This window comes from Epinephelus lanceolatus, chromosome 1 (genome assembly GCF_041903045.1).
Source record: "Epinephelus lanceolatus isolate andai-2023 chromosome 1, ASM4190304v1, whole genome shotgun sequence".
Lineage (NCBI taxonomy): Eukaryota > Metazoa > Chordata > Actinopteri > Perciformes > Serranidae > Epinephelus > Epinephelus lanceolatus.
In genome coordinates, this window is record NC_135734.1 from 24040073 (window position 1) to 24065001 (window position 24929).

General features: G+C 41.1%; 1 protein-coding gene across 2 annotated transcripts; it reads left to right on the forward strand.

Moving 5' to 3' along the window:
• The first annotated feature begins 763 nt into the window (after positions 1 to 763).
• On the forward strand, positions 764 to 24687 carry mst1rb (macrophage stimulating 1 receptor b). 2 transcript variants are annotated; one of them, XM_033625644.2, is made up of 21 exons: positions 764 to 996; positions 5255 to 6550; positions 11455 to 11631; positions 11758 to 11880; positions 12543 to 12713; positions 12816 to 12976; positions 13275 to 13410; positions 13550 to 13686; positions 13899 to 14078; positions 14197 to 14296; positions 14433 to 14651; positions 14781 to 14927; positions 17933 to 18086; positions 18254 to 18343; positions 19054 to 19269; positions 19391 to 19471; positions 19667 to 19848; positions 19975 to 20084; positions 20201 to 20366; positions 21469 to 21605; positions 22765 to 24687. In XM_033625644.2, the coding sequence occupies exons 2-21, from the start codon at positions 5345 to 5347 to the stop codon at positions 22994 to 22996; spliced, it is 4125 nt and encodes a 1374-aa protein (XP_033481535.2). In that variant the 5' UTR covers positions 764 to 996; positions 5255 to 5344; the 3' UTR covers positions 22997 to 24687. The 2 variants fall into 2 exon arrangements, with proteins under 2 accessions (XP_033481535.2, XP_033481538.2); XM_033625647.2 differs by having other exon boundaries at positions 19057 to 19269.
• Positions 24688 to 24929: the final 242 nt, after the last annotated feature.

The following is a 24929-nucleotide window of genomic DNA, read 5'->3' on the forward strand; positions in this document are numbered from 1 at the left end:
CTGGGAACAGCAAGAGCTTTATCAATACATTTCCTTGAGCTTTGATTTAGTTTCAAATTTCTAACATTTCCCAGGAGAAAAAGTCCTGGATCTAACGGAATTGGTGTGTCCATAACTTCAGTGAGTGTGTTACACATATCATACCAAAGTGTTGTAACTTTAGTGCAGTGCCATCACTTATGTTTTATTGGTGTCACTTTTGTTTTGTGTTTTCTGCACATTGGACAACACTTTGTTCTTTCAGCTCGAAAAGTGCTGCACAGATAAAGTTATGATTATTACAACATATCTCACAATATATCTACTACAATAATACATTTGATTACTTTTCTAAAATATGAGGAGCTGTAACTGATTTTTATTGGGCCTGCATTTATTTTCTCATTGTATTTCCTGTGGCTAGTCATATGTAACTCAACACTGTATATTTTAGAATTTTCTTTCCACAGTGTACCATCATGAGTATCTGGGGACATACATAAGACCCGTAGACATGTTGGTGTGTTGGCTAAACAGCCTGTAAGCAAAGTGTATTGGAACATGTGTCTCTGATGCTCTGTTTTAATGAGGAATAATAATGGATCAGGGGATAAATGTGCACTATGTAACAAACATGTAACGGCAAGTTAGTGCTAAACCACACACTGGCATGCATCATGTTATGACATCGTACGTGGGCACATCAATGGGGATTAATTGGTTTTGCCGCTGGTGTCAGAGTGAGGAGGGGAGGAGCGAGACGGAGCACCGCTGAGAGGCACAGAGCAACGACTCAGACACACAGAGCTGAAGTTAAACCCGAAACAAACACGCGTCAGATGTACCAGCTCTTTGTAAGGATGACCAGGCTTTAACTTTTATTAAAACATCAGTCTAGCTTGATGGTGAAATCTTGAATATACCCGAGTAAAGAGAGTCATCCCCGCGCTGTTCTGCAGTAAGACAAGGAGCAAACCTGGCAGTGGCTGCTTCCCTGAACAGGACAGTACACAACAGGTAAGCCTGTCATAACATTTACAGCTGCAGGCTGTGACAGTGATACTAAAACAGGAGATAATGGTTGTAATAAAGCGTGTTAAAGTCAATTTAAACATATTACTGTCTATCACTTATGGAATTTAAATCAGTCTTAGTGGTTTTAAACAGGAGTTTTTATTGTAATATAGTCTGAGGTGTTAAAACGGTGGTATGTTGTGTGTGTGTGTGTGTGTGTGTGTGTGTGAAGATGAGTGTAAAAGTTGTGAACACTGATGACGTAGGGGGTGTGCATATACTGTTCCATTTATAATTTGAGACTTATGTTATAAAATGTGCACTTGCAATTAAATGTACTTTGTGTACATATTAGTACCAGATTATAACCATTCATAGAGCTCACAGAGCAGAGTTTTGTTTTGTGCGTTGTATTTCAATGCCATTTTACATGTGGAATGGAGCCAGACTTTACTGGCATGATTTCTCTGAACTTCAGGCTAAGTTTGGATAAGAAAGAGGAACATGAATATGGAAGTAATAAGCACTGTCAAAAAATGATTCTGCTTCTGTGCAGTTTTCAGAATTGATTTGGGTGCCATGTTGATGTGACCACTTGGATTAATCTCACATTGTTTTATGAAGAATAAACTCAAGTCATCCATACCTGAATGTATCAAAATAAAGTAAACGCAGAGCTGGTGGATTTTGGCGGTACTGTACTGTTTAGGAATGCATTCCCTGCCACTGAATCGATACCTGTGTCCTTGGGGTCCAATAGGTTTGGGCCATTGATTGTTGCACAGCAGCTTGCCTCCTGAAATCCCCGTGGATATCTGTGCAAGTGATTGATGAAAGAGAGGTGCTCTTTCTTTCTCTAATTAACTGCCCCTGGATCTGTGCCTGTGAGCAAGGCACTTACAAAGCTGGTGCATATTAAGGCTGGGCGATAAGGAGGAAATCAAATATTAAAAAAATTAAAAATACTTTTTGTCCTTGAAAAAAATATTAACACAATTTATGAGAAATAATCATCAGTATTGTGGACATGATGACTAAGTTGGAAAAAGCAAATAATTGAACAGCTGAAACAGTCCGGTAAGTTCAGAAAATTGCATCACTTTACTGTGATGCAACCTTTCGATATCTAGTCTCATATTACAGCATCGATATATTATTGATACATTGCCCAGCCAATGCGATGTCTGCACCCCTCTCATTGTTATCTCACAGGTCATTGTTGTAAGTAAATTACAGTAAAAACAACTTTGTGTCAGAAAAGGTACATTTCACACACTGACCATAAATCCAAATCCTGCCTCTTTTATTCATCAGTGAGGGAAATACATTGTTGCAGCCTTCAGCCAAGACCTGCATGCTGACCGATCTGTAAATAGCACTATAGTACATGAATGGAAACTCAATTTCAACCATTTGCTTTATTAACCATGAACATGAAGAAAGTCAATCAGTGCCATTACTATGTATGCCCATGTCCTCGAACCTTAACCTCAGTTTCACATGGAGCGGCACATGTTAAAATGTAACACCACATTAGTGGGATTCCATGAATTATTAATGTAAAGACACCGTACTTGACTTCAAACTTTTCCGTATGACTGCTTATTGCAAAAAGAAGTGCTGTTTTCTTGTAAGAATTTTGGTCAAAATGAAGTTTCTCTGCTGCTTAATTAAAAATCAGAGCTGATGAAATTCTGTGGCACGAGTGCACGAGCCGTTCTTTCTCCACTTGGGGCTTAAAAAGGCGCATGTCGTCTTATGACCATCAGCCCGTGCACATCTTTCCCCCTGGAAGGCACGTAGTGGTTGTGACAGGAATCCAAAGTAGAGAGGCCGGGGTTTTTGAATACAGCCTCACCGTGATGTCTCTAGTTAATGATCCACCCAGCAACGTCTGTTCAGAATGAAGACAAGGCTCAGAGTTTGAAACATGGTTCCGTCTGGTTGGTTGTTAGGAAATTGAAGATCAAGATGAGCCAAAGAAAAATGCTCAGTTTTGGTACTTTACTTTAACTTGCTTTGTTTCTACCACTTCTCCGCATAAAGGAACATGACTCACAACGGGAGAAAAACAGATAGGATGTTGGATTAACTACAGTAAACATGTCCAGACAGATATGAATGAGTTGTGCAGGAAGTCACAATAAAAATAGTTTTATACACTGTCCACTATGCTGACCAACACAGCTCTTTGTTTGGTTATGTAAACCTTTCCTCTCTGTGTTTGTGGTGAGTCAGAGGAAGCTTTTATCTTTATGACCACAAGTACTTTTATCATCATCTGGCTCAACCAAGATGATGATATTTGTCACCTCAAATCTTCTGTTTGGCTTCAGTGCAAAACATAGTTAAGCAGACTGACACTGATTTTAACTTTAATCGGTTACAAATAATGCACACATTACATGTGCACAGAAGTATGAGAAATGTGAATAGTCTTTGGCAATAAGACCCCTCGTGATGTCATATTTTAAGGGGGATGGTGAAGCCGCAGTAGAATGGGGAACCTCCCTGTGGAGTCTAGACACTTGTGGTGGTGGTGGTGAGATGTGGAGGATGCTGGGGATTTGGATGTGATGAGGAGTGGACCTTTGATGGGCTGGCTGCTACAGAGAGGAGAACAGATTTAAAGCTTGACAGTAGCAACATCAGTGGCTGATAGAGATTGTAAATGTCCATAATCAGCTGATTGGCTGATTGGCAATAACTGTGAATGAATGAAGCATAAATATAGTCTTCCTGAATTAACTTATGCTGAGCTTCACTTCCATGAAACAGTTTTTTTTTGTAACAGGTCACCATTTATGATTTTATAGTTAGCAGGAGGCTTAGTATTACTGATGACAACTGATATAATGATCAGTTCTGAATGAATTAATTTTTTCAGTCATTTGTTTCAGTCAGTGAAAGAAAAAGAAACCTTAGGGTTCACTTTTCAGCATTTGAAATAAATTCCTTTACCTTGGAAGACCACAAGATGAGGTTGACAGTTATGTAAAAAGCACAGACTGTATAAAATAATTATTTTTATAATAATCCTGTTTTGAAGCCTCGAGTTCGGCTTTTTGGCTGTCGCCATCTTTGTTTTTTAGGAGCCTGAAGTGAACATCGTTAGAGGAGAGGGTAGAGCTGTTGAGGAGCAAGCGATGGATCTGACTGAGAAGCTAAGGACACTATCAGCAGACAGCCTGTCACTCAGAAGAGCCTGCCCGTAATTTCACCGTAAAACTTCAATTAATAGCCCGGGTTATTATTTGCTTAAATCACTGAAATCAATGGGCCTATAATACATTTTACTTATATTAGTCTACATGGGACTGGCTTTAAATTTCTTTCACACAAAACTGTTGCTTGGCAAAGATTGCAAAGTGAATGGTTTATTTAAGCCAGTATGAATATTACTTGTATAAAATTAGGCTTCAGATAACAAATCAATTATGAATCATTCATTTGGTCTAGCTCCGACAGACACAGCATCATAGAGGGAGAGAGATATAACACTTGAGAATTGCGGTATCTGCATACCAACACGACACCACTTTATTCTGTTAAATCAATACTCACAACTTGGATTAACTTTTATGAGAAACCCTTTTGATTCTTTTGATCTAAGGACCCTCACGGACTAAAGGAATAAGAATAACTTACAGGGTAATTAAGTAATGAACACATAATTTGAGGTAGCCAACAACCCAGTTTTATACATGCAAAGAACATCTGTAAAAACTATGAATTACTTGGCAACCAGACCTGACGTTTAATTGAGCAAGGTGTATATTTGTCAAAATGTGTAGCCATACCGGGCTAGTAAAAGGGACTGGGTGTTTAATGTCTTTTAATTTAAGTTTTATGGTACGTAACTTTAAGCCTCAATAAAATGTAAATGGTAAATTATTTGAATATTCACCCCCTGCACAGTTGTCATAAAGGGGGAAGTTAGCTATAGAGGCCAAAACGTTTTTTTTACCAGGCTGTAAACATGTTTGTTACTGCTGTACAGTTGGACATTTTAAGATGGGGGTCTGTGGGGATTGACTGGCCTCTGGAGCTGGTGTTAAGTGGCCATTCAAAGGACTGCACCTGTTGGCACTTCCGCGTTGGCTTCATTTTTCAACTCTGGAGGTTGCAGCTTGGCAAAAAGCTAGTAAATTTCTTTTATCAGGGTCAAGAATGAACTGTGTACACTGTGGTTTCAGTTGCATTTGTATTTTGGGGAAAGTGTCTCAATAATTTAATGACTTACTCTCCTCTCTTCGTTCAGATATCAGCGGCTGGTGTTAAGAATGCTCTGGTCCCAACATCAGACCTGGAGGTAACCCTGCATCGTCGTGTGGTGCACCCTGGAGAGGAGATGGTGCGCTGGACCACAAAGTGGGGGACATGTGTCTGGCTCCAGACTCTGCTGGCCTTTGCCTCAGCCAACTGTCCCTCACTTGCCCCCAGCCCTGTCAACTTCTCTGTGGTTTACACCATGCCTTTCTTCAAGGCTCAGGGCCCCATACAGAACATAGTCAACAATTCGTTTTACCAGGAGGTGTATGTTGCCTCTCAGAATGTGATCGAAGCTGTCAACAGAAGCTTAGAGAAGGTGTGGGAGCTCCGCACTGGGCCGGTGGGAAGCCCAGAGTGTCAGATATGCAATTTGTGTGACATAGACAAGGACCCCAACTTCCTGGAGGACACGGACAATCAGGTGTTGCTGTTGGATACTCTCTTTATGTCTTTATACTCTTGTGGAAGTTCTCAGTATGGTGTATGCTATTTCCACGAACTTAACGCAAATGGAGAGTCTCCCTCTCTTTCTAAGTGTTTGTTCAGGAGGGATTCGAACTCTGCCGCCTACTGTCCTGACTGTGTGGCGAGCCCTCTTGGTACCAAAGTCACCATGGTCGAAGAGGGTCATACTGTCTACTTCTTTGTTGCCACCACTGTCAATGACAGCGTGACCCAGCGTTACGGAAGGAAGTCTCTATCAGTGCGGCGACCACTGGCCACAGAAGATGGTTTCTACAATGATGTGCGTGGACTGACTGTACTCCCGGGTTTGCGGAGGACTTATCATATTGAATATGTCTACAGCTTTTTCACTCAGGAGTTTGTCTACTTCCTCTCCGTTCAGAGAGAGAGCCCGGATCATGAATCATCTCCATTTCAGACTCGCTTGGGCCGTCTCCCACGGAATGAATGGGAGATGAAGAGGTATCGTGAGCTGATCCTGGAGTGTCGATTTGAACCGAAACGCCGGAGGAGAAATGTAGCCAGCGAACCCTATAAAGATGTGGTGTATAATGTGGTCCAGGCAGCCCATTTTGGCAAGGCAGGCAGGGAGCTGGCAGAGGAGTTAGGGGCGGAGGAGGAAGATGACATCCTCTATGGGGTTTTTGCTGTTACTGATGACAACGGGGTCACGGAGCACGACTCTGCCCTGTGTGCTTTTCCAATGGACAATGTGAACAAAGCAATTGTAGATGGGGTGGATGACTGCTGTGAGTCTGGACCAGAGCAGCTCTCCAGGGGGCTCTGCCATTTCCAGCCCTGTGAGAGCTGTCCACATGAGGTGAGCTACAAACACACAGAAATTCAAGGTGATTAATGTAATCTCAAGTCCACTTTTGCTTAACTGAAAGAGCCCCTGTTTGATTTTCTTTGAGATACAGTTTTGTCCCTTTGAAACCTGGAGCAACATCACTTTTCTTGTGCTGCTTTCAGACACCTTTCGCAAATATTCAAACCTTTGAACCCTGAGCAAATTGGTGCAATTTCATTCAAAAACATGGGGAAAAGGCATTGAGCAACTTTGTAAGAAATGCCTAAAAATAGATTTAGATTTTTTTTCCTAATGTCTTGCTAATTTTTTGGGTCATTTCTTCTTTCATTGCTCTTTGCCTTTTTCCCATGTTTTTAAAAGAAATCAAGCCCAATTTTCCCTGGTTTCAAAGGGTTAAAGTCCCTCTCTGGGCACTGATTAAGCCCCTAAAAACGTATCTCATCTCGCCAGCTCTGACAAGTTGAAGTGAAAGTGAAACCTAACTTGCAAAACATGATACCTAACTACATCTGGCTTCTCCTCGTTTTGCTGTAGCATTATGGAAAGCTCCACCCAGTAAGTTGACAGGATTGGTTCCTAAGGTTTGTGATGTAACAAACCCTGGAAGTCTGGATCTGCATTCTTGAGACGAGGTGATTTGCTCAACTGTGGTGTTTACTCTATATTTTGCTCATGATATTGCAGCATATAAAAACTACCACATGGTTGTAGTAAAGATGCGGGTGAGGAACAATGGTAAACTCAGTTGTGTGTTTCCAATTCATGCAGGGCTGATAAGTTGGAACATATGTTGAGTCTGCAGGGTAAGATGATGCAATACATCACTCACTTTCAGAGAACTCAAACTAAAAAAAACATCCAAGGTATCTCCCCAAACGGCACACATTCATATGGGTAACAGTTTGCTTACTCATGGTGAAGGTGTCCTGACAGGGCCTGGTAAAATTTTACCATGTGGTCGTGGAGCTGTAAATTGTGGCTGTAGTCTTAATGTATACATAAATATTGAAAAGATGCGAAGGGTACTGAGAGCTTGTTGTGCCTGCATGAAAACCCGTAATTTGCTTGTTTGTACACGAGCAAGGAAAATGAGTCAGGTAGATAAGCACTTATTCGAGATCCAAATTGTAAAGACAAGTACATATCTTCACCCTGTGTTTTCTCATGATTATTTTAGAGAAACCAGTTTATGAAATCATGTAAACCCCCAAACAAAGCAACACTTTACTGACACTACTGGCAGGAGCAGGATTACTAGATGAGGACTGAGCCACACATGACTAATGAAATTCAACAGACTGCAAAAAGGTTCTGTCATAGTTTTGTTTTATCTCCAGCTGCATGTTGTTATTGTGTGACTCAGTGTTTTCCAAGATACATCTGTCTCAAGATTATTGTGTAAAATGAATGTGAAACCAATATGAAGCTGGAGAGCCAGGCTAGCTGTTTCCCCCAGCTTTGTGTTAAGCTAAGCTAACCTTCTGCTGGCTCTAGCTTCATATCTAACATAGATCTTCACATCTTACTCTTGGCAAGAAGGGGCGGAGGTTTTAAGAGTGATGAAAGTGGCTGATTTAATGTGAGTAGGTCATGAACACACATGAAAACAACCGCGAGTCTTTGTGGTCATCCAGTTGATGGTGACCGAGTTTATCCAAACATATGGCCTTTTTATTTCCTGTTTGACGTGGAATAATTCCTTGTTGTATGCACATTGTCACCATCAAACTTTCAGAGATTTCTGTGAAGTAGGCTCCCATTAAGGTCATTTTGAAACTCAGCAGGCAGAGGAATGCAACCAGACCCACTTGCATCAGCATTCAGTAAGCACTCACTGTTTAATCCAAGAAAAGAGGGATACAAATAGCTTTTTTGATGGGAAAATAAGGTTGGAAAAAGACATCCTACACACAGTGGAATGTAAATTAGATGGAGGACAGGTGGGAGTGAGGGCTTATTGCTGGTATAACTTGTTTTCTGCGTCAGTTGAGTGAATTTCTAGTGTGTGTGTGCTAAGACTCCTATTCCCAAAGTCAGTGCCAGTTATTAGAACAACGTAAAATTCCCAGAACTGTTACTATTACTGCAATTGCAGCCATGATATCATAATTTGGATGGTGAGTAGTAGAAAGCAAATGCTGTGACTCAGAAACAACACTCTGAGGTGATGCAAGTTGTTTAACATTGGATTTGATTTCAGCCGTTACATTCACAGTGGATGAAAACTTGGAAGAGGTTTAGTTAAACAGTTTTATTAAGCTGGAATGTTTCCTTTGGATGATCTTTCTTCTATTTGTCCTCAGAGGAACTTTCTACTTGGACTAGTGAACCTTTCTCCTGAGGCTTCTTCTGTTTTGTTGCTTTTGGCTGCTGGTCTGTATATTGAGTAACCTGCCAGTGGAATTGTCCAACAAGCTGAAATTCTGATTCTTCCATTTCTCAGCAAGTCAAAATACCGTTTACGCCAGCAGCGTCATCTGTGCTTCATGAACACTGTGCTTTCCTGCTACTTAGTACTTCATTGAATTATTTAGACATTGGAGGATCATTCAGTTGAATAATGTCTGTCTGTCTATCTATCTATCTATCTATCTATCTATCTATCTATCTATCTATCTATCTATCAGGTAATTGGCAGTTGAAATGTACATATGGAGTTTCCTTTTTTTTTATACAAACCACACATATACATTAAAGAAGGGGAGGGAGCACAGTGTCACCCATAGTACGGCATCCCTGGAGCAGTTTTGGGGTCCAGTTCCCGCTCAAGTTCACCACACTCAATACGTGGGCATTACCGGGACTTGAATCAGCGACCCTTCAGCTACCAAGCCAAGTCTCCATGGACTGAGCTAATGCCATCTCATTTTGAGCCCCTTGTATGTGTCCTTAAACTTCCCAAGTAATGTACTATATTTTTGGAATTTGAGGTTTAGGGTTCAGGACACTGAATTATAACCAAGGTTTAATGCTCCTCAGGGGTTTGGATGTGAATGACTTCAGGCAATAGCGATGCTGTTTATGTTTGTTCCTTAAGCTCAGGGCTCACATGATGAGACAGGATGATAGAGGATGCATTTCCTCCAATATTTTTATATGCCAAGAAAACAGTTGGGGAGGCTTTGGCTCAGGAGGTAGAACAGCTGTGGCTTAGGAAGTGGAGCGGGCCGTCCTCTAAACGTAAGGTTGGTGGTTTCCTGGGCAAGATACTGAACCCCAAATTGCTCCCAGTGGCTGTCATTGGTGCGTGATTGTGTATGAACGTATAAATAAATACTGAGTACCAGGTGGCGCCTTGCACAGTAGCCTCAGCCACTAATGTGAAAATGTATGTGTGAATGGGTGAATGTGACAACTAGGGTGAGAGCGCTTTGAGTGGTCAAACGACTAGAACAGCGCTATACAAGCGCAAGTCTGTTTGCCAGGAGGATTATGAGTTATGTTTTCACATTGTCTGTGTGTCTGTCCTATTCCCATGAGCACTGTCATGGCTATGTAAGTCTGGGCAGACATGGATGTAAACTGCTTTTTGACTGGTTGGCAGAGGCATATAAACTAATGGCGGTAATTCTAGTAATATCTTGGCCTTAAGATATTAGCTTGTGTGTACCTGAAGACTCCCTTTAATCAAACAGTGATCCACCCTGCTCCGTGTCCAAGGCAATCCTTCTGTCAGTAATGCAACATACAATCATCTATCATGGCCTGTTATGTTATGAAATGATCATATTATCATGACAGATTTACCCTGTGCTTCTGGCGTGCCAGGGACTTTGTTTCTCATGGTTACCTGGTGACCAGTGCAGCTCGTAGCACGTCCTTACAAGCAAACAGTTGGGCCTGTCTTACTACATCTGTACTTTTTTACAAGGTAATGTATTATTCTCTGAGAATGTGGAACTCTTCAGAGCACATAAACACACACTCTGATCTGTCAAGGTTTAATATGTAAAAAAACAATTACAACTTAAGGTTCAATTACTGGCTTATTCGTACAGATCCATCATCATGACAACTGAGCATGTGTGATGTTGTGAAAGCTTTAAAAAGGGGACCTGCTGTGGGATTAAAGTTTTGATTTTTTTGTCTCAGTACTTTATCTAAGGTCAAGAATAAACTTTCATGTTTAATATAAATTATGTTTTTGACCTTAGAAATTGCTAATCCTTAAATACAATAAAGTCTGGGTCATCAACATGGAGTCTGTGACCTCTAGGGGGTCCTCAGAGTTACTGTAGGGGGCTTGCCAAATTATTGTTTGATCATTTTATTTACGTTTTGCTTTTTTTTTAAATTATTGTTAAAATAAGTACTAAAATACACATTAACATGAATCCAGCATAGTATTAGCAAAGATAAATTTGCCTACATTTAATTTACAGTACACAGCACTGATGATAGCCTAACTGTTACCCATGAATACTTCTTGAAAACTGGTTGGCTAACTGTTATGTACTACTTAAACATATTGGCCAATTCACTGTTTTATTATTTCAAGTGTACGTACATTCTTGGAGCCACAGTAGATCATTTTGTACCTTTTCGAGCAAGAGACTCTGAAATACCATCCACCTCAGAAACAAACATGATATGTAAATATGTGAATCTGACAGTAATTATTATTTTAATAGATTAGTATTGTATGTACCATGAAAGGGTATGTTTATAGGTGGCAAGTTAGGCCATCCTACAAGCTATCTTATCGTATCACATCACATCGCATCATAGGGTCCCTGCTCCATTGTACTTTCATCTAAGGGGTCCTTGGCCTTAAAAATGTTGGAGACCCCTGCACTAAAGCCACTACAGAAGGTCAGACTCCTCACTCTTCTTTTTTTAGTGTATTTTCTGACTCATGTTCTTCCTCCTTGTCTCATTTTCATGTCCTCTGCTGCCTGTGGCCTTGATACTAGAGCATGGAGAACAACGCCACATGCAGAGACCATCCTACTATGGTGTCAAAACCCTATTACCGAGTGGACCTCTTCAACAGACAGATGACAGATGTCCTGCTCACATCTCTGCTGGTCACAACCATAGAGAACAAGACTGTGGCCCATATTGGCACCTCTACTGGACGCCTGCTGCAGGTATACAGCATGGTTAAAAAGATGACTGTTTTTTGTTTTTTGTTTTTTTTAAACAGCCATTTGTCTTCACTTGACCATTGTATGTGCTCCATTACTAATAACTATATGTTGTGTCTCTGTTGGCAGCTTGTATTGACAAGATCTAGCCCTATTATCTTTGCCAATTACTCTTTGGTAGAGAGCCAGAGGGTCTCGTCCACTGCTGCTGTTTACTCATCAGAGTATCTTCTCTTTGTGGTTGGAGACAAGGTACAAGAGCAATCACATGAAATGAGAATAAAACAATCTAATATATACATATATATATATACATATATATATATATATACATATATATATATATATATATATATATAAATTTAAATGTGTTCAATGGCTCTGTGGATCTTACTGTCATCTGATGGCAGGATTCTCCTGGAGTCATTTTTCCTTCCACAGACCAAAGACATGCAGGTCAGGTTACATTACAGTTACAAATGAGCTGGGCCTCTGACTGATTGTCTGTCATTGATCCTAGTGCTCTAGAGACCTGTGCAGGGTGTTTTCCTGCCTTCTGCCCATTGCATTGTGGGATAGGTTGCGACCCTTGTGACCCTGGGAATGAGTAAATGGCTAAAGGAAATCAATAAACTTGATATTGCTTAACAGTTTGGAGCAAGGTGGATATTAGAAGCTAGCACTGGATCATCACATGGGTCTTATGGGACGTAAGGAGTGTTATGTTGTGTTGCTGAGATTGGGACATTTTATTGGACTTCATTTCAGCACCAGGAGCTGTTAATGTGACCTGCCAAACAGCCTTGTGCTGAATGAGGCCCATATCAGTTTACATGTTAATAGCTTCATTAATAATGGATCAGCACACGCCTAAGATTGAATATGTGACCTTTAAAATTTTATCTCTGTTTCAGATGATCCAGGTACCCCAGAGAGGGCCGGGCTGTCAACACTTCCTGACATGTGCCATGTGCCTGACTGCCCCTAAGTTCATGGGCTGTGGCTGGTGCTCTGGGGTGTGCTCGTGGGAGAGTGAGTGTCACAGCCACTGGAGGAACGAGTCCTGCCCACCAGGAATCACTGGGGTGAGGTTTGTTCTGTAATCCAGGGTACAGACATCTCTTTGTGCATGTAACAAAAACATTTCATTTCAAGGTGGCACTATATATTCTGCTTTATTGACGCAGTTCTTTCCACGGACTGCTCCTCCTGATGGTCAAACAGAGTTAACAGTGTGTGGATGGGAGTTCCAGTCCCCCTTAAGACCTGCCATCACCTCTAGAACCCACCAGGTCCGACTGGGACAGACTGCTTGCACTGTGCTTCCAGTCAAAAGCAATAACACACAGTGAGTATGCATGCAGGCATTGTACTGGTTCCAGGTTCAATCTGTTACAGTATTTTTTTCTTTGATAGATTCACCAGCATACTAACTCTATAAAGACAATCTCAGATACAAGCAGTGGATTGATTCAACTTGAAAGCTGTATTCTAGCAGGAAAGCCGACTAGGAGCTTTTGTCTCCTGATGCTGTTTAAAATTCGACAGTTTAATAATTTCGTTCATCAGATTTGTCACTGGTGTTGCAATTACTGTATTTACCACTGACCTACTGACACAAGTGTTTTGTGGTGCATGCTCTTCAGCCTGGTGTGTAAGATTCGCTCTGGGGCCACAGAGCTGTCCAAACCTGTTAACATTACAGTGGAGGTGCATGAGGGTAAGGTGGAGGGACGCTACTCTATTGACGGGAAGGCAGAAATGTCAGGATTCACATTTGTGGTAATCTTTACTGTTATCATCTTCTGAAACCCTCATTACAACATCAAATCTATGAATAATTTAAAACACAATTCAATCTATGGAACCACTTTTCAAACACGCTCATCCATCAAAATACTGTAATAAACTGTCCCTCCAGATTCCCAACATTACAGAAATCCAGCCCAACTATGGGCCCCGTGTTGGGGGCACACTCATCACCGTGACTGGACCTCACTTGGATGCTGGGAAGACCAGGAAGGTCACCCTCAATGACATGCCCTGCCCTATAAAGAGGTCTGGAATTATCTATTTTTCTGTTTTCATCACACTAACCTCAAAATGATTGTAGTATAATTATGGTTTGGGAAACTGCAGGCTGTGAAGGCAGACAGCCAAAGACTGACTCATAACTGAACTATTGTCTGCTGGAGATGTTGCATGAAGCCTTTTGATCTTCTACAGTTTACCAGTTATGGCATGTAATTCACATACCTCTGCCTCTACAGAGTCACAAAGCCCAAAGGCAATGTGTCCTCCATCATCTGTCTGTCCCAGCCTATCTCAGAGGTGAGGGACGTCCCCCTGAGTGTTTTTATCGACAAGTCTCCTGTCCTCACTACAAAGGTGTTTTACTACAAAGAAAACCCGAGGATAACAGCTGTCCTGCCTGACTGTAGCTTTGACAGGTAGGCCAGTGAGACCTCCTCCTTTTCCCATCCTTTTCTTCGTCAGTTGTAACAGAAATTCTTATTCCCCCTGACATTATGAAAACATATCCATGTCTCACATTTGTCTGAATTGTAGGGGGTCAAAGATTGTCATCAGGGGGGAGAACCTGGATTCCGTTTACCGCACCATCATCCGCTTCAAACCCAATGAGAGCCACTTGAAACCTGTGACAACGGTAATTTGTTCATCATAATACAGTAGATACATACAGAAACATTATTCTGTTAGTCAGTCTACAGTTTTAGAATGTTATATGCTTGCATTTTACTGTGGATGGAGCATTTAAGTATGATTACATTGTTGTGTTTCAGGAGTGCATAGGCAAGTCCTTACCCATGAGGATGGAGTGTATTTCCCCTGTGTTCCCCAGGGATGAGACTGAGGAAGGAGAGCTTTCCTTCGACATGGACGGAGCATTGGGACTTTGGAACAAAGAGTTTTCCTACCACCCCTACGGCGAGCCCATTCCTTTTGAAACAGAGGGACACGTGCTGAATTTGTACCCAGGGTTTGACGAGGTGTCACTACATGTAAGAGATGGCCCCGAGGATATTGGCTTTTGAATCAGTGACAAAATAAATGTGGATTTGTAATATTTATTGCAAACCTTTAAATAACTCATGTCTTCTCATATCTTTATTTGATCTCTCTGTGCACAGCATCAAAAGCTGAATCTGGTGAGCTCCTGTATGACCATCATTATGACGGTGGCAGGCGTTGACTGTGATGCTAAAGTCTTGGATAATGAGATCACCTGCAGGATCCCCAAAAACATGACCATCCCCAGTGAGGGACTGCCAGTGAAGGTTAGTCAGGCTGGAGGTTTGATGATGACTAACTGACTGAGTGATGGAGCATCACATCACACGTGGTGGTGCAGTGATCACCAACCATTCTTATACATATTTTAATTAAAGATATTTATGTTTATTTTATGTAGAAAGGGACAGTACACATTAATGAACATGATCACTTAAGTCATGTAAATGTGCCAGATTTAGCCATACAGGCTAATTTTCATCTGCAGTCCCTGGCAGGTTGATGGTGTAAGTGTATATAAGAAAAAGACAAATTAACATACAAAAACACAGAAGCACAGATAAAAATGGATTGATGCCATGTCCATAGAAGGGCACATGAGCACAGAACAAGCATATAACCATAGTCAAAAGCACATAACAAGGCACACAGGCATAAATAACAAGACATAAGCACTATCAATAAAACAATGACCTAAACATATAACCTAAAACATTAGAATGTACTACACAAACGTACAGCGTATATTTGATGCATTATGCTGAATTAATTGCAAAGCTTTCATTTTCTAGTATTCATAAACTCAGGAAATTCTGACAGTTAGTTTTTGCAATCAAAGTCAGTAAAACTTAAAGTGATACTACATTTTTGAAATCTGCTTCTTTGCTTTCTCGTTGCAAGGGAAGGTAAGAAGTCTGTATGATAGTTTCAAGGCTTCCATTACCTTAGAAAAGCTAGTCTGGTTCTGTCCATAACAATAACCACCGATCGCACCTCTAAAAATTTACTAATCTAGACAATTTCTTATTTGTGCTCCACTGGTTGCCTGGCAACCTCACTGGGACCAGACTCTAAAAGACAGAAAGATTGTGGCGTCAGTGACGGCATTCAAGGGGCCAGATTTGGTGTCAGTTCAATCTGAGTTAATGGGGAGGGCACTGCAAATCACCTTATAATCCATCATATATTTGTTGTTTCAACTTTATTGAAAAATCCTTCCACCAGATTAAAAAACACATATTACGTGATGGTTACTGACATTTATATCTAAATGTGCCTGTTTGTTTTTCTTGTTATTGGTCTCCAAACAGATCATGGCTCTGTCTCAAGCCCCTGTTTGGTCCAAGATAGCTAATGTTAGATAAGGATACATAAACAAATGAGGCAGGTCCGGTCTATTATCGCTGACCAGACTGCAATTATAATTAGATCAGTTCTTAATAGCTCTGACTGGATATAATGATATGGCCTGTCAGTTGGAGACCAATAACATGAAAAACAAATGTGCACATTGAGATAAAAACCATCAGTAAGCATCACATAATGTGTGTTTTCTAATTTGGTGGAAAGGTTTTTTTAAGTCAAAGATGAATCTACAAAGACATGATGGGTTATAGTCTGATTTGACTTCAATAGAACTGACACCAAAGTCTGGCTCCTCGAACGTTGTCACTGACGTCATGTCCTTTCCTTCTTTCATAGTTTCCCTGTCAGACTCCAGGAAGTCACTGTGCCTCGCCAAGAAGTAGTCCAGTCTGCAAATTTGGAAATCCTAGGATAGCGAAGGAATGAGCCGCCTTACTCTGACTAGCTAGTACTCGTTGCCTTGGTTGAATTGATTAGGTATAGGCAAGAGGAGTTGGATTTGTTAGGGTTGTTAAGAATGTCAGGGTAAGCCAATCAGAGTAGGGCTGGGTGGTATATTGATTTTTTTGTTAGTTTAGTTTCTCTCCTGTGTCCTGTTTTTACATTAGATATCTGATTCATATTACTGTTTCATGTTCGCTATCAGCCGTATTAGAAGTTGCTGCTCAAAAACTCAACATTTCCTAATTTTGCCTCTTCACAATAAAAGTTTTTACATAACAAATTAAGGGGGGGCTTTTATTTTTAAGACTCTATAGGAATTAAAATATGTTTATTACAGAGTTAGCGAAACTTTATTAGTGCCTTTTCTTCAAGTGAAAGCAGAAACAGCCACAGTGAGATGTTGATGAAGAGCTGCAGACAACAGGCTCTTACTGCAACAGCTCACCTCCAATACGTAAACTTCTTTTACCTGCCCTGTCGTGGAAAAACACACGCAGCAAACATAACAGGGGACTTTAGCTGTGGATCAGCTTGCAACTGAACATGTAACCCGCTTAGTAGAAAATACCGGGATATATATCGTCTGTCGCCATTCAGCCTGAAAATACAGAGATGAATTTTTGTCCATATCTCCCAGCCGTAAATCAGAGGCTATTCCTTTGCTATCCTAGGATTCACAAATTTGCGTCCAGCACACAACCCTTCGAAAAACCACGTTTTTAATGTTCATTTTTACACTTCAGTGACTCAGAGGACTAAACAAATGAAATATAACATATTAATTAGTGAGCTGCAGGTAGCTTCATATTTACTGGACAAGTATGAGAGCCGTTTTCTATCCAGACATCCCTCTCCTCAGCAACATTGTCCAGCTCCTCCTGGGGGATCCATGGGCGTTCCCAAGCCAGATGAGATATATAATCTATTCAGCATATTCTTGGTCATACTCCAGGGCTTTCCTACCATTTGGATGTGTCAGGATATCCTCAGAGGAAGGCGCTCAGGAGGCATCCTGATGAGATGCTCAAATCACCTGAGCTGGCTCCTTTTGTTGCGAAGAAACAGTGGCTCTGCTCCAAGTTCCCTCCGGATGTCTGAGCTCCTCACCCTACCTTTAAGGGTGGGCCCAGCCACCCTATGGAGGAAACTCATTTCAGCCACGTGTATTTGCGATCATGTTCTTTCTGTCTCTACCTAAAGCTCTTGGCCATAGGTGAGGGTTGGAGTGTAGATCAACGTAGAGTGGTTTTGATGTTCTCATTCAGCTCTCTGCAAGAAAGCTAATAAGCACATTTACCAAAATGTCAAAGAGTTTCTTTAAATACAGTCAGTACAGCCAGTCTCAGTAAAAATAGCTTGAACTTATAAATGTACTGTATGTTTTCCCATTGGTTACAACAGAAAAAAGATAATAAAGCTATTATATTGTAATTCACTGTGTATGACGGACTCTGTTCTTTAGATCTCCATCAATGGGCAGGTCCACAATGTTGGCACAGTTGTAAGGGTCAACAACCACTACATGGTGGGCATTGTTCTGGGAATCCTGGCGGCTCTGGTGGCCGGGGCGGTGCTGGCCTTTGTTGTCATGAAGCACTTAAGGAAGAAGAAAAAAGGTGGGCTCCTCTTTGTCATATGGACCTTGGTCAGACCTGTTTATACAGAGGCTACCGGCTGTAGGGATGAATTATGCAGTCTTTCAACTGGAACATCCCTGGTGTGGCCAAGGATGTACATGTGTTCATGTGTTGATGATTAAAAAGTGTTGTGAAATCTTTTTCAGCCTCCATGGTAGAGACCCGTTTGGCCCACAGTGCGAACCGCTCTATTACTAATAATGTGGATCTGTCGCCTGTTGGGGACTACAGGAGAGGTGACTGTCTAGCTAAGTGTTTATCATATTATACTGTAGTACTGTATAGACCGAATCACAATGTTTGTTTACAATAAATTCTTAGTAGAAAACCTCCACGTCACGTACATGAAATTAAATGGTGCTGAGTAAACAGAGCCTCCATTGATTCATTTTTAGCCACCTAAAAAAAGGCCCACTTAAAAAAAAGTGCTTTACCTTGCTGTCAGACAGTCCTTTTTAACAGTTGAACTGGAGCCGTTATCTCTAAGCCACCAGACTCCATTGATATAAACAGTAATTTTACTTCGCAGAACACAGGAGTTGCTGATCTACAACTGACATGGTAGGTTAGTGTGAAAGCGGAGAAAATATTCTAAATATAGTGTGCACTTAAACAGATAATGAATTTTCCAAAGTGTGCCTTTAGGTGGCTAAAATAAGTTTTGCTGCAGTTCCTGTCCGCATAGTTCGAACCACGGTGTTTAACTATATATATTTAAACGTTACAGTTACAGCTTGAAATGACAACAGATATAAACAGGTTTGTCAATTTCACATATCACATATCACATATCACATATATTTGAATTATTAACCAGTTGTCCACCCAAAAGTGACTGTTGTTGTAAGCACAACGTCACAGTGATTTGGTCTATAGCAAATTTGCACTTGACACACTTACCTTCGTCGCTCTCATTAATATACCCCTCTCTCTGGACTTTTACCAGTAGCATCTCTGAGTCCTCCTACCCCGTTGGTGGGACCGGTGGTGTTCCCGAGCCTAAGCTACGCTGCAGGCAGCATAGATCCCACCCTCACTCCCCTTATGCCTGCAGAGAAGATCTCCATCTCCAGTTTTAGGCCAGAGCTGTTAGAGGAAGTGAAGGATGTTCTAATTCCTGCTGAGATGCTTATTGTGCAGCACCACCGGATCATAGGGAAGGGTAAGGAACCCCACTGCCTCTGTCTGAAACACTAAACTTGTTATTGAGCCTTGTGTAAGCTATGTCGTACCTGGAAGGAAGAGCAATAGTCCTGTGACATTCTGCCTTTTTTCCCCTGTAGGTCATTTTGGCACAGTCTATCATGGCTACTTCACAGACCACAACAACAGAGAAATCCACTGTGCTGTCAAGTCTTTGAACAGTGAGTAATATCTGCTTTAAGAGTGCACCTGAAAGTCTTCTCAGTTTCTCTGATGTGGAACAAATTGCCACAGGATTTAGGATATTTCCTGAGTACCTTTAAAAGCAGCTTTTAAAACTTATTTTTCTTCCTTTAGATTTGAGTCCATAATGTGTGTGTGTGTGTGTGTGTGTGTGTGTGTGTGTGTGTCATCAGGAATAACAGATGTGGAGGAGGTGGAGCAGTTTCTGAAGGAAGGTATCATAATGAAGGGTTTCCACCACAGTAATGTGCTGTCTCTGCTGGGCATCCTCCTGCCACAGGAAGGGCTCCCTCTAGTGGTGCTACCATACATGAAACACGGGGACCTGCGGCACTTCATACGCTGCGAGAAGAGGGTGTGACAGCAACATTAAAACAGTGCAAATAAATCATCTGATTTATGTACAGACATCTGTTTAGTAACCAACAAACTGTACATTTCCAACTGTTTTAAATCAGTGTTTTTTTTGTTATGTGTTTAGAACCCTACCGTAAAGGATCTGATTGGCTTTGGGCTGCAGGTTGCCAAGGGGATGGAGTATTTGGCCCAGAAGAAGTTTGTGCACAGAGACCTTGCAGCGCGCAACTGCATGTGAGTCACCGAGATGTGCGGGGAAATCAGCACTTTATTCACTGCCATTAGGCCTGAGTTTCTCTTTGATTTAGTGGAGGGAGATGTTTCATGGTACAACTTTTTTCTGTCTTTAGGCTGGATGAGTCGTATACAGTCAAAGTGGCTGACTTTGGCATGGCCAGAGATGTTTTTGATAAGGAGTATTACAGTGTCCAGGATCACAGGAAAGCTAAGCTGCCTGTGAAGTGGATGGCCATTGAGAGTCTGCAGACACAGAAATTCACCTCCAAATCTGATGTGGTGAGCAAGTAAATGTCTACTTCAGCATAAGTGAGATCTCTGCAGTATCCATCAAAGTTTTGAGGGACACTTATCAGTGTTTCTAGGGGTCAAATTCAGTGTTTAATGCATGATGTCTTTATCCTGTGTCATGTGATTAAAGCACATGAGACAGATTATCTGTGAAAGGAATCATATTCCTCTGCCCCCTGGATTTGCTTCTAATGGCCTTACTGCGCTTGAATGAAAACAAACATCAGAGCCGAGGAGTCACTAATGCAGCTGTCAGTCATGCCAACCATGGCTCATGATCTTTGGTCAAACTATCCAACTAGGCAGTACTGATCAAATATTAATCAAGATTCTGTTACTGTATTGCCTATTTCTCTCCTCAAATGTTTTCAGAAACATATTTCAGTATAGCTGTAAAATGAGAAAGTTGGTCTGGCTGGTGGGCAGTGCTTGGTGCTATGTTTGGCTATGTCCAACGTGGTGGCTGGATCATAAACGTTCTTATTTTACAGCTAAACAGTACACTAACATATGTTTCTGAAAACTGTGTGAATATATGGTTATAATCAATGTAGGCCTACTGTGATCCCCTGTCCTCAGTGCCCCCTTGGGGGTTGAGAACCTCCATTGGGTTGCAATGTAAATTTGAGGGATCACAAAATAATTTACGAGATAAGAAAGCAGAAAAACAAACATTTTATGCTGTAAAAATGTTTGAATTTTTTCTAAACTTAAATTTTCTTTCTCAACTACCTGATAATTTGAGCTCTTAAGGCCTTTAAAAATATTCAAATAAAACAAGGGTAAGTGGTTAAAATTGTTACAAACAGTATACATACATGACGATGAGGAGTCCTTGTTTAACATAGTTTTGGTTTAAGGGGTCACCATCCAAAAAGTTTGGGAAACACTGCTCTACATTGTACTGTATTTTGCATTGATTGCCACTTGGTTGGATTATGCACAAAAACTTCTGCAGGTAGGGGAGACAGAAATCACTCAATTTAACACCTTTAAAGTTGTTTATAAGTTTTTAACCTTTTCTTAATATGTGTGATCAGGAGTTCAGGTCTATATAAGTGTACTGAAACTTTTGCCTCTCCTGATACAGTGGTCCTTTGGTGTGCTAATGTGGGAGATGCTGACCAGAGGAGCAAGCCCCTACCCTGAGGTGGACCCTTATGACGTGACACATTACTTAATGAAGGGCAGGAGGCTTCCCCAACCTCAGTATTGCCCTGACCCTTTGTAAGTAGTAAGAATTATAGCATGATGATGCACACTATGTTGAATTAATCTGAGGAATAATTGTAAATCAGTTGCTGTTGCATAGTTTCCATACATCTATCTTAAAGCTTAACTGAATTAATAGCTGCTTTACGATAAATACTAATACTACAATAACACAGATGTACAAGTGCGAAACAGAAGAACAAAGTCCATGTAGTAATAACGAGATGTACAAGTGGTCACTCAGTAGTGTGAAACCCGTAAATTGTCCACTACTTGGTATTCCAGCACAGTTATGCAATGCAGTTTGGGAGTTAATATGTCTACAAAACACTTAAAAGAACACTTCCTCTGTCACAAAACCACACACACACACACACACACACATAGACACACACACTGGTATGACTTAAATAAAAGCCACCATGTTTTTTTTAATGATAAATCCCCTGCACAGAGTTTTCTTCCCACCAACTTAAAGATTGATGGAGAATAAATCAGCCATTCATACCCCATGTCCATGAGGCTTTGTTGTACCCTCAACAAGGGTTAAGAGTTCATGGTGAAATGTCACTCATGGACCCATGTTGAATGCCAACACGGGACATCAACGAAATAGTCAGACATTTTGAGAAATATTCTTATTTGCTTTCTTGATGATAGTTTGATTGATACCACTGACAGTTAAATGAAACCAGAGCCAACTGACTGGTTAACTTATCTCAGCATAAAGACTGTAAACAGGTGGAAACAGCTGACCTTGCTACGCCCAAAGGTAACAAAATCTGCCTAAAAATTCTGGGTAAGGTAGCTGCTACCCCACAGAGATGTCTTCACTTATGCTCACTTATTCTGGTGCAAGAAAAATAATTGTTGGGTCAGACAGATGTCAATCATGCGGGAGAAGTCTCATCAGGTGTAATAAGTAAAGACACCTAGGTAGGTGGACAGTGGGTGTAGGGCCTTTAACGTCCAGTAGCCTTGGGACAGATTAAAAACACAGATCTCTGCAGTTATAGTGTGATAGTGATATGCAGAATAAGACATGAATGTTAGCAAATGAAGAGAGACAGAAGAAGTGGCTCAGTGTATCATAGGAAGTTCCCTGTCAGACTGGACTGAGTCGGCCATCCCCTCCTTGCTCAGACTCAGACTCTGTCCATGTTCTTTTTCCCAGGTATAGCATTATGCTCCAGTGCTGGGACCCTGATCCAGAGCTGAGACCCAGCTTTGCTACGTTGGTGTTGGCTGTCTCCACCATCCTGTCCAGCCTAGAGGGAGAACACTACATCAGTCTGAATATCACCTACGTCAACCTGGACCAGCCGCGGCCGTACCCTGCCCTCACAGAGTCTGCTGACGAATACGACTCCACAGACGTTGAAGACTCGGGCTCAGTCTCCTCCTGATCCACACTCCTCTTCCTCTCTCGACTTTAAACTGGTATTGGTGCTAACAGCAGGAGCACAAAAAAACTTGACCAGGTCACAACAGTGACTCTTACCACAAAGCATCTGAAACAGAGATACTGCTTACTCTTTGTGTGCATGAAAGTGGTAGTAAGATGTTTTCAGATGGAAAAAGCACATCCGCGGGCAGCCATATTGGAGGTCCGTCACTAGCTGTTTGAGTTTTCGAACTCTGTCATCTTAAAAGTATTTAACAGACATTTATTTTCTGTTACTTTTCACAGCTACAGACACTAGTGTGTTAGCTAGAGAGAATGAAACAAGTCAACACTTGTTATGTATCCATCAGAAGCTAATTTGCATTAGCCTACACTGTTTTGCTAAATCAGCCTGCATGTTAGCCAGCTAGCTAGCAATGGCATAAAAACAGTTTGTTCATATTCGGCTAACTGAAGTGTTTTTGAACACCAAAGAACTGTACAAATAAAGGCCCAGGCTAAGGCAAGAGCCAGATTACCAAATCGTACTCATTGCTGAGCTAACCTGTTCTGGCACTACATGAGTCTTATTCAGATACCAGGTTTCTTTCTTGCTCAGCTGGTATTACTGTAGACATTATAAATGCAAAGTCTGTTCTTCCATATTCATGTCTAAACAGTGTTGGCTACAGTATTGAGCAGAGGTGTGGACTTGAGTGACAAATTTGTCAGCTTTAGACTTGACTCGCCAAAATAAAAAATACCTGCAAGTCGACTTGACTTGAAAAATACGTGATAGCCTCCCCCAAGCCCATGCATGGATCACTGAACATGCCCAGGGGCCAAAAGTTTCAGGGGACACCCGGGCCTTTATTTGCAAAGTGTCACTCAATGTACAAATGATGCATAACGACCACAACTAACTACCATGAAGTCTGTGTGTCTTGCTCCTATGTAGGAGAGGTAATGGGGCCCTTTGCATATCTGTGCCCCTGAGCAATCCACCCATGCCCATATTTTATTTACAAAATGTGCCACAATCAATATATTTCCCTTCCTTTTCTGAATCAACTTACATTAACACCATGTATTCCCAGCAAGCTGACACTTAGTTCTCCAGGTATACTTTGTTTGAACCAGTCCGACATCATCCATAAGTGTTGCAGGAGAGAACCATGAAGGAGTAATGTTGTATTATTTAACCCCACTTGGAGAAAATGACACCAAACATAGTTGGAGAACAAAAACTATATCATATACTATACAAATAAATACAAAATGTCATAATTGTTGTAAATGTATCACTACTCTGTTGTTAAAAGGGCATTACAGTTGCTGAAGAATGTGTTATGACTTGTTCAGGACTTGAAACATAAAGTTATGGACTTGGGATTTGGTTTGAGTGCAAAGACTTGACACCTACGACTTGGTCCCACCTCTGGAAAGGACTCACAAAAAGCAGAGCATCTAATAAATTCACATAAGCTTTCTTGTGCTACCTGCAACACAGTGCACTGTTTCAGCAGCAGAGCCCATATTTGAGTGTGACATTCCCACGTTTGCTTTTAATTCTTTTGCAGTGTCGTGATTGTTCTGTATATTTTGGATCATTCTTCTTGAAGGCACAATGTTCTGAAAGACACCCTGTTGCTTGTATTTCTGTCACAATGTCTTTGAGATAGAGTAATAAATTAAAATATTTATTTGTTTATAGATTTATCTCATGCTGTGGACTTGGTGTAAATATGGGAATTTATGCAAACCATTTGCAGTTGATTTTTGACACTTTTTGTCTTTTGTTGCATTTTCCACTAGAGGTCAGCATTCTGTTAGAAGTCTTCATTGCCACTGCCCTGCTCCTGAAGATGTTTCTAGCAACATGGATGCAGCAGTCTTTATGTGTGCATCGCTTTTGCTGTAGCATAGCAACATGAATGACCCAGGTCTCTCCCCTT

Excerpts from the sequence above, each read along its gene's own strand:
- mst1rb (XM_033625644.2), top strand. The coding sequence starts at position 5,345 with ATGGTGCGCTGGACCACAAAGTGGGGGACATGTGTCTGGCTCCAGACT. Across the intron at positions 12,977-13,274 it reads GTCAAAAGCAATAACACACA|CCTGGTGTGTAAGATTCGCT; the intron begins GTGAGTATGCAT and ends CATGCTCTTCAG. Across the intron at positions 14,079-14,196 it reads CCTGACTGTAGCTTTGACAG|GGGGTCAAAGATTGTCATCA; the intron begins GTAGGCCAGTGA and ends TCTGAATTGTAG.